The 11,010-nt window shown below is 30.5% G+C and overlaps 1 protein-coding gene across 3 annotated transcripts in view; it reads right to left on the reverse strand.

Annotated features, from left to right (window-relative positions):
* The window catches only part of LOC134720503 (uncharacterized), an 89,057-nt gene extending 79,488 nt beyond the window's left edge, over positions 1-9,569 (reverse strand). For 2 of the 3 annotated variants that reach the window (XM_063582841.1, XM_063582840.1), the window contains exon 1: positions 9,390-9,569. In XM_063582841.1, coding sequence (XP_063438911.1) covers positions 9,390-9,506 — 117 coding nt within the window. In that variant the 5' untranslated portion in view covers positions 9,507-9,569. The remainder of the gene's footprint in view (positions 1-9,389) is intronic. The other variant, XM_063582842.1, reaches the window with a different exon arrangement.
* Positions 9,570-11,010: the final 1,441 nt, after the last annotated feature.

Below are 11,010 nucleotides of genomic sequence, written 5' to 3' on the forward strand. Positions count from 1 at the left end.
TGAATAAAGTTAAATGAAAGAATCAACATGTGTTTTTTCTTATGCACTTCATGATTTAAAGTTTTAAATGGCATATATTGGAACCAACAATGATTATGAAAGTTTTTACAGCGATGTTCCTGACATAAGATTTATTGACAGACACTGAGCTTTAAAGCAAGATATTTGAAAGTGAAAAAAATATATATCACAGATGTTTTTGACTAAAAAAAGTAACAGATTTGGAAACAGGGATGTTTGAATAACATGACTACACTAGTAAATACCAGTATACAAGTGTCAACATAAAGCATTGCAACACATAAACATTGTGTAAAAAAATGGGAGTTAATTCTGTCAAAATTTTTGCATTTTTTCAACTTGTTTTAATAATTTCTACTTTAAACAGAAACTATGATATCCAAAAAATATTTTTATAATTTCATCTATCATCATTATTCATCAAAACATTCACAGATTATCTTTCACATAACAGTAATTATTATTTTTATTTATTTATTCATTTTGACAGACATTTCCATTTCTTACATGGAATCTGCCATATCGTTGATCATCTCAACAAGATTGATTTTGTGCTTGAGCCTGAAAGGCAAAAGTGAGAAAAGCAATTCTAGATGAGATGACCAATGATAATCTGTTTAGCACTATTATACCTAATCATTGACAATGGGCATGTGCGCCCTTAGTTTCTAGCTCTAGTGATAATTTTTCATATCACTCTACTATGCTGAGAAAGAAAATTCTCAGTCAGAAAGATCAAAGGAAAATTTTGCAAAATAGCAATAATAATTAAATTATCTCCTTTATTACAACTCTTTTTGTGTTTGGAGACTTCATTACCAAATGCAGCAAAATATAACACTGTATTAAATTCATTTTAAATAGACGTAGAATGTTTTTTTTAAATTGGGATGAATAAAGGCTAGATTTTATTTCTCTATTCAAAATCATTTACTCTGTACAAAGCAATTAAAATAACAATCATGAAAGCTAAACTGATTAAATTTCATAAATATTAGTTTAGTATTACCAGAGATTACTACAAAACAGTAATTTCAGGTATAAATCCAGGGAGTTAATCTAAAACTAAACAGGGTTAATAAAAACATAATACATTCATTTACCTTAATTAGTTAAGTATGCTTACATAGAAAAATAAGATGTGGTATGATTTCCAATGGACAACTCGCCACAAGAAATCAATATGACATAGAGTTTAACAACTACAGGTCACGGTACAGCCTTCAACATTGAATGTAAGAAATAATTTTTTTCAAAGTGGTATGTAGATTGTACACTTTATAATTGCAAACTTAAGTGGATGAAATCACAATCTAAACTGAATAAGGACAAATAATATTAGATTTGGTCAAGCTTAAAGATATAATCTCAAGATTTGGGACAGATGGACATCAGCCAATCATATAACTAAATCTGTATAGATCTTTTCACTAAACATAATAACATGTATTAATAGTACTTGAAAATGACAATTAGGTTTAGAAAAACAGATGTCAACTTATACATGTAATTCCCTTTGCTCATTGTTAAAGGTCACACAAAACATAGAGGTCTAGTTGTCTAGTTTTTCTGCTTTCTGAAATATATTTTGTTTTATAAAATAAGTTAAGACTGTAGCCGCCTCCACAGACTAGCATACCTGTCTCGCCATAAGCAACATTTGTTACCAAAAAAAGAAAAAAAAATCTATAAAGAAAAAAAACAAGAATATTATTAAAAGAAATTCTTTTGGGGTCAATAACATTTTCCTCTATCAATAGCAATAATAAAGTTTGTAAGTACCTATTGATCCATTTCTTTCCTTTGTTCTTTTTCATAATACCATGAAGTGATTTATTTGCAAATAGATTATGTCCTAGTGTGATTTACGTTTCTTTAAAATTCTATAAAAATCGATGGTTTTATATTATCCTTTTTAAGAGATACATCATAATCAGTCAAGATATATTTCAAAAGAGCAAACAGTTTACAGATTTCATCATTTTATCTATTAAAAAAATGTGTTTATATTTCCTCCATTATAAAAACTTTTTATCATATAATATATATTTTATTTTATATTTATGGAGTACTTTTGTTTTGGTTGCAATATTACCTTATTCATTGTGACAAAAATAAATAAAGCAATTGTCTGTCCAACAAGCAGTCATTCCATTTCATGAAATTGCTGTGATGACAAATCTTTGTGATTTATATGTACTGGTAGTTAATTGTACTTTAAAACTTTGTGATGTGTGTGTACAGTCAATTATAACTTTTAAACTTTGTGATGTGTGACCGTGTGTGTAGTCAATTGTAACAATAAAACTTTGTGATGTGTATATACAGTCAATTGTAACATTAAAACTTAGTGAAGTGTATGTACAGTCAATTGTAACTTTCAAACTTTATGATGTGTATGTATAGTCAATTGTAACATTAAAACTTTGTGGTGTGTATGTACAGTCAGTTGTAACATTAAAACTTTGTGATGTGTATGTACAGTCAATTGTAACATTAAAACTTTGTGAAGAGTATATACAGTCAATTTTAACTTTAAAACTGTGTGGTGTGTATGTACAGTCAGTTGTAACATTAAAACTTTGTGATGTGTTTGTACAGTCAATTGTAACATTAAAACTTTGTGATGAGTATATACAGTCAATTGTAACTTTCAAACTATATGATGTGTATGTATAGTCAATTGTAACATTAAAACTTTGTGATGAGTATGTAGTGAGTTGTAACATTAAAACTGTGTGCTGTGTATGTACAGTGAGTTATAACATTAAAACTGTGTGCTGTGTATGTACAGTGAGTTGTAACATTAAAACTTTGTGATGTGTATGTACAGTCAATTGTAACATAAAAACTTTGTGAAGAGTATATACAGTCAATTTTAACTTTAAAACTGTGTGGTGTGTATGTACAGTCAGTTGTAACATTAAAACTTTGTGATGTGTTTGTACAGTCAATTGTAACATTAAAACTTTGTGATGAGTATATACAGTCAATTTTAACTTTAAAACTGTGTGCTGTGTATGTACAGTGAGTTGTAACATTAAAACTTTGTGATGTGTTTGTACAGTCAATTGTAACATTAAAACTTTGTGATGAGTATATACAGTCAATTTTAACTTTAAAACTGTGTGCTGTGTATGTACAGTGAGTTGTAACATTAAAACTGTGTGCTGTGTATGTACAGTGAGTTGTAACATTAAAACTTTGTGATGAGTATATACAGTCAATTTTAACTTTAAAACTGTGTGGTGTGTATGTACAGTCAGTTGTAACATTAAAACTTTGTGATGTGTATGTACAGTCAATTGTAACATAAAAACTTTGTGAAAAGTATATACAGTCAATTTTAACTTTAAAACTGTGTGGTGTGTATGTACAGTCAGTTGTAACATTAAAACTTTGTGATGTGTTTGTACAGTCAATTGTAACATTAAAACTTTGTGATGAGTATATACAGTCAATTTTAACTTTAAAACTGTGTGCTGTGTATGTACAGTGAGTTGTAACATTAAAACTGTGTGCTGTGTATGTACAGTGAGTTGTAACATTAAAACTTTGTGATGTGTATGTACAGTCAATTGTAACATTAAAACTTTGTGATGAGTATATACAGTCAATTTTAACTTTAAAACTGTGTGGTGTGTATGTACAGTCAATTGTAACATTAAAACTGTGTGGTGTGTATGTTCATTCAATTGTAACATTAAAACTTTGTGATGTGTGTATGCACATTTAATTGATTGCAACTTTTGTGTCAGATGCATGTAAGGTCAATTGATGCTTTTACCTAGAATGATGAATGTCAGCCAGGGGGTTAATCTTACCTCCTCCTTAAAAACATGGTCAGTGGATAATTCTGGTAATAACAATTTCACTAAGAGAAATTGAGGAATATGTTTTTATCTGTATTTTAATTTCAAAATTTGCAGTTTAACTGGACAGGAAGTTTTTGTTTGTTTGGTTTTAACCCATATACTAGTAATGTGTCCTTGACATTCCATTGTAAACCAAATAAATACATTTCATTTCAGAAGTCAGGTATATTTACTTAAGACTATTGTGTTGAAGTTAACAATCCCTAAACATGTTTTTGATAATAAACAATAGAAATAAATAGAATTCTGATTTCAAGAAGTAGGGGATATTTACTTAATTATACAACGATGACGTTGAGGTCAACATCCCACCTCAACATCACTAATAATGTGGGTCAAGGTCATTAGGTTCAATAATCCACAATACCTCCCCTATAAAAATAAGTTTTATGAATCCCAAAGCAACTGTCATTTACCATTAAAATGTTGAGCTAGAATCAGTACAACACAAAAATCAATAAAAGCGTACTCCACAGATTTCGTTCACCTGCTGGTGCGCCTGTAGATATTGAACAGCTGTACACAAACAAACACACAAACAGTATGCATTTTTTTGGAAGGTCTTGTAAGAACTGTACAGGGGTGATGATTACGACTGTTACATGTTTATTATTAGGTATTATAGAGGTTTTTATGCTATAATCCTTTTCAATATCTGAGTGGGAAGTGTCACTGACGTCAATGTAGAAAAAATTAGACAAACAGAGAAGTTGAACATGCAACTATAACTGTATGTTAAACTTCCAAGGTTGGGTTTTGCCTTATATTGTTAAGCATACGGTTTACCCTACATATCATTTGCATATTCAACAGCTAAAAATTAAAGATTTTCAGGGGAAATTGAACAGTTGCTACATCACACAACTAACCTAGAGTTTTAATGAATTTTTAATATGGCTGTAAAACGATGAGATTATACGTTTTTCTTATAAAACTTAGCTATAGAAAAATCTAAAACTTTAGTAGCTTATATGGCATACTTATTTCATCCAAGTCCTTACGTGCAAATATAATCAAAAATAGGATTCTTTCAACTCCCAATGAAAATATACTTATAAATATCATAAATTACTGAAGATTCGTTATTTGTGGCGGTCCTACTAAAAAGCGACCGGGAGCGCCCGGGAGGAGAAAAAGCGCCCGGGGAAAAGAAAAAGCGCCCGGAGATGGAAAATTAGCGTCCGGAGAAAAAAATTAGCGCCCGGGAGAAGAAAATTATAATATTTTATAACAATATTTATTCCCTTAAAAAATAACTAATCATTGCTTGTTCTGTCCTTAATATAAATGGGGATATGTACGATGTATATATTGTTATTTAAAAATAATCGGTGCCTGAGGTCTAATATTTTCGCAACTGCATGCATGTGAACACTTTTTTTATACAGATGCTGAGATAGATTTATTATATCTTTTTATAAAACTAAAACTGTTTCAATGGCTATGGTTAACGGGGTTTTAATGCTTAGACTTAAATTTAAACCACACACCTGCTGTTTACCCCCTTGTTTTAACCACGGTACATGTATAGAACTGCTTTTTTTGCTGATTTATTATGTGTAACTCTTTTAATTTTGATTAAATTAATATTTATCTGTGAAATTTGAGTTGTCTTATACATATTTCATTTTGATATCGTATCTTCAGCATAAACTGTGATCCAATATTATTAGTCTTTCGAAATAGTATAATTCATATAGTATTGTTAAAATTGAAATAGTCATATTTGTTTTTGTGCTTTATTACAAATGTCTATAACTGAATTTGCAAATTACTTGTCTAAAATAAAAAAATAAAAAAATGTTCAGAACTTAATAAAGTTGTCTCATGCCAATAAAATATCATATGTTTTCCCCGGGCGCTTTTTCTGTTCCCCGGGCGCAAATTTTCTTCTCCGGGCGCTTTTTCTTTTCCCAGGGCGCTATTTCTTCACCCGGGCGCATTTTAGTAGGACCCATTTGTGGGCCTGGGGTATTACTTTCATTGTAAACTATGCTTAAAACATTTACCCAACAATACCATGAAATTAAGTACCCATGAAAAAAACAAATTTCATCAGACAGTCCATAAAAAATAGTAATACTAAAACTTTGTGTATAATATCAATGAAATACATAGAACAGAAGAAGAGTTTTATCTTCAAAACCTTTAGTTTACTCATTTGAGAATTGAGGCATTTTTTTTTGTAAATTCTTTTGGGTGTAAAAGCGTAGACCGAAGTACATTTTGCATGAAGCTTAGAAGCACTTCATTCTAAATAAATGCATGTGCGCACAGTCAACATTTTTACAACCGTTTGAAATTACAAAAGGAAGCATTCAATACTTATAATTATGTTTTTTAGTTAGGATAATGAAAATGATATCTATTAAAAAAAAAAAAATTTACCTGTGCCCTTTATACTTTAGAGAACAGCCCGATTTATATTTTTAATGTGGGACCTTGTTTCATCATGAATGTTACATTTCATTGTGTAATGAATGTTAATTTCAGAGTGATGCTAGATTGCTGTTAGCCAATCAAAATATTGTATGGTAATGAAACATACATGAAATGTAATTTTTTCAAAATAAAAAGATAGTAGTTGAAGGTAGTCAAATGGTAGTGCTGTGGACAAGATTTTCTCACATTCCTATGTCAATTGGTCTCTGGTGGATATCTGTCTCATTGGTAATCAACCATACCAAATCTTCTCATTTTAATACAAGTAAAAAGCTGTAGTCAAGATTTTTTTTTTTATATTAAAGTGTACCATCATTAATATTGTATGTAAAAAATATTCACAAAATCTTTTTTTTTCTATTTATCTTATAACATTATATATCATTAAAAGGAACCTATCCTACTATAATATTACTGCCATTCAGCACTGATTCACTTTTTCATGATTTCAAATTTGTTTGTAGACTGAAACAGTGTTCTTAAAAAACTCAACAATTGATCTTTAGTAAAAATCAATGAAAATCATTGTTTCAAATTGTCTCTTCAAGAAAAACATTCTTGAATTACAGGTGCCTTTGTCTGCCGCCTTTGTGACATAATTCACAAGTCTATGTCATATATGCCAAGAAATGTTATGCTTGTAGGAGACTCCACAAATACTTTAATCAATTTTCTACATTATGTGATCTGATTTGATTTGACGGATCAATAAGAATCATGTTAAAAAATTTATTTCCATTCAGTCACTGTCATGGATGTCTTATTTCCAGTTCACAAGATAAACTAAGGATATTGAACTTGTTTTTATAATAGTTCATGATTTGATGACAGTTTAATACAGAAATTTCTTTTTTTCAAATTTCTTGCCTGAAAACTTTTTCCAATATAATCATTGTAAATTTAATGAATAGTACAATTGTACAATTATGGGCTTAATTTTAATTTTTGTGACAATTTCAAACTATATTGTATTGCAAATTATGTACTGGCTTACTTTGAATGCCAATATCTAATGATAGCTGAAGATGTTGAATTTTGAATTGGTATCTCCAACACAAAATTGGAGATATCGCCCATTACCAAATTTAAAAATAAGGGATAAAATCTATTTTGAAGGCTCTTTGACTTGAAATAATTGAAAATAATTTTTAACTTTGTTTAGAAAATGTAACTTAAAAAAATAGAAGATTTGGTAAAATGATTGCCAATGATAATACTCTTCAAAAGAGACGAAATGACACAGAAATTAACAACCATAGGTCACTGTACAGCCTTCAACATTTAGCAGAACCTTTCAACCCATAATGCAGTCAGCTACAATGTATAAAAGGCACAGAAATGACAAATGTAAAACAATTCAAATGAGAAAACTAATGACCTGATTTATGTTTAAAATAATGAAGAAAAACAAATATGATATACAGCAACAAACCATAATCATAAAATGCACTGAATTACAGGAACAAAATATTTTTGCTTTTGAGTTTTCAATTAACAAAATGGAATTTAACAGAGACTGTCTATTCAGAAGATTTCCTGGAATTTTCAAAAGAGGGGCAAAAGATACCAGAGGAACAGTCAAACTCATAGATGGAAAATGAACTGACAATGCCATGGCAAGGACTGTCATGATTGTAGGATGTTTAATTAAATTTATTATTTTAATCAAAAGTAAATCTATATACTTTAAATTTTGAATCTGCTCTCCACCAGGAAAATGGTAGGACTATAAATCTTATAACATTTTAATGGAAAAAAAAAGTACAAATATCATATCATGCAACTTTTACCCTGAAAAATTAATCTCAGCAATATACAGTGGCCCAGAAATTTTCAATAGAAGGGGTTTGCTCCAGTCATACTTCAGTGATTCCCTATATAATCAACCAATTATTTTCCCAATAAATACCTGCGCCCCCCCCCCCCCCTCCCCTTTTTTCCCTAAATCCTCCTCTGATATATTCAATTATGTAAAAGATATCAATGTTTAATTGAAGGTTCCTACTTTTGGAATGTATCAACAGTAACTCTTGTTTTAAAAAGTTGCAACTTGCTTTATTAAGTCAAAAAATGTATGCTTTTAATGAAGTTACAAAGTTACTAGATTACATGTCTTAAATGTATAATATGAACATGATGAATTCATTTCAAGAGGATGTTGTGGTCAAGTTTCTGAAATTTCCCTTAAAATTTAATGGACCTTTAAAACTATTTATTCCTATAAAATCATTTATTAATACAGATAAGTTCAAATATTATGATTAATTATTAATGTGTCTCCATCAATTCGACAAATCTCAAGATACCTAGGTACAAGTTTTTATTTTGATTATTTAAACTGTAAATGCATACATGGCATACTGATAATGTAATCTTTCATAATTCTATAATGAAAAGGTATAAATATTTCATATGCTATTTAAAATACCTGTACATTAATTTAAAGTCATACTCATGGTTAACAGTTTAAATAATATGATTGAATTTTATATTTTATATTCAAAACATCTGCCTGATCTGGCTTAGTCTGAATGTATAAAATTCATTCTTGGCATTATTCTCCAAGTCTGCAGCACAAAAAGGAAATTTCTACATTTATTTGTTTGTTCCTAAGTTGGTTTTTAGTAAATATTAAAAATTTAAAAACCAAAAAATAGGAATATATCATGTGTAAATTAATTCTTCTGACATGTGCTGAGTTTTCACAATAGAAGTTAAGAAATACAAACTAAGGTAAAGAACGAATTATTTTTTAAAGGATAAGCTGGTCTGTATTTAAAAGATGTACCTGAGGCTGAGGCTGTCAGATCCTGCAGTCCCCGGACATGCCGGAGGCTCAAGAACACTAATCATGCTAATAATAGTAATAGCATCCCCCATTTCAACCCAGAATACGCAATTGTTTAGCAATCTTAAATTAATCACTCTAAACTGGGAAAACAATAATATTACTTAAAACAAGGAAACACGAAATTCGGTCACGCACTTATGCTTAACATTTGATGCAGAAGACAAATTATATCGAAAAATGGAGTGACACTAAAAATTTACCTGATGAGAACATTCCTGGCATTCTGTAATATTGTAATTAATTCGTGCATGGCATCCATAATTGAGCAAAAAAAACAACAAATATACTGTCAATGCCACAACATGTTTGTTATCCATAATATTTTGGGAAATGTTCACAACTCAAAAGCAACGACATGCTTCTGCTACTTTCTAAGGGAAGCAACTCCTGTCACAACAAGAACCACAACTCATATCAACATAACATTAGTTTTCTTGCGTGGGTCCATATTTTTTTAGGCGGCTATCATAGAGGCTAACCAGGGGCGGACCCAGCCATTTAAAAAAAGGGGGTCCCAAGTAAAAAAAAGGGGGGGGGGGGGATTTTCAACCAAATGCTCCCATTCAAATGCATTAATCGTTAAAAAAAAAGGGGGGGTTCCAAACCCCGGACCCCCTGGATCCGCCAGTGCTAACCATAATAGAATGATACAACTAATATTTTATTTTACCGTGGAAAACTAATTAAATCGTCATTTGAAAAAACCTTTTACAGAATTTCATAATTTTTATAATATAAGGAAATCTGGGATAATGATCATTTGTATATAATGGAGTATGGACACTATTTTCTTCCCATTGCCAATATCTAGTGCCTGTGGATCATTTAACCAGCGAATTTAAATTAAAATCATGGCATATTGTGATATACAAAATAGTATGGTAATGTCGAATGCTGCCTGATGACGTACTTGAGTAATCGAGCTAGCCTATTTTGCAATGTAGGAGATAACTGTATTGTATTTTAAGCTTGGCCTTCGTAAAACGTAGATTTTACTGTCGCAAATTGAGTTTACCTAGCGACGCGGAGCGGAGATAGGTAAACGGATATTTGCGACAGTAAAATCAAGTTTTACGAAGGCCAAACTTAAAATACAATACAGTTATCTCCATTCTAATGCCGCATCTTAAAATAAATGTCATTTAATAAATATTTTGGCTTAAAAATGGCATAAATGAAAAAGTTCGCGAAACTGTCGCATTGTCTTTAGCATCTTAACAATGTGACGTCATGTGTTTAATCTGGATGTCAAACATGAATACTAAACGTATTTTTACTTTTCGTACACTTCATAATGGCTTCAATATAGACAAAAAGAAGATTTTGAGGCTCAAAATGTGAATATCTTGTTTATTTTTTGAGAAATTACATATCCCAAAATAATCGGAATTCAAAATGGTAGCTTTCTTAGTTACGGACTGGTAGAACGTGGAATCTAACCCCTCAAAATATTTATCAACGTCCAATGAAAATTATCGTTACAAATTAATTGCATTAGAATTATTTATATGTTCAGGTTGAGATCTCACAAGACTTAAAAGTGACATATTTTACCAAGCCGGTGTTTGTTTGCGCCTGTCCCAAATCAGGAGCCTCTGGTCTTTGTTAGTCTTGTATGATTCAAAGTTGAATTTTAATTCATTTATATATTTCGGAATTTGGGCATCCATTATCACTGATCTAACCGGATACACATTTTTGTTTAGGGCACGGGCCATGCAGCTGAAGGAAGCCTATCGGCGTGGGATTTTTTTCGCTGTCACTTTGAAGACGTATGATTGGCGACTGTCGACTTTTTTGTGTTCTTTGATCGATTTGTTG

This window comes from Mytilus trossulus, chromosome 1 (assembly GCF_036588685.1).
Source record: "Mytilus trossulus isolate FHL-02 chromosome 1, PNRI_Mtr1.1.1.hap1, whole genome shotgun sequence".
NCBI lineage: Eukaryota > Metazoa > Mollusca > Bivalvia > Mytilida > Mytilidae > Mytilus > Mytilus trossulus.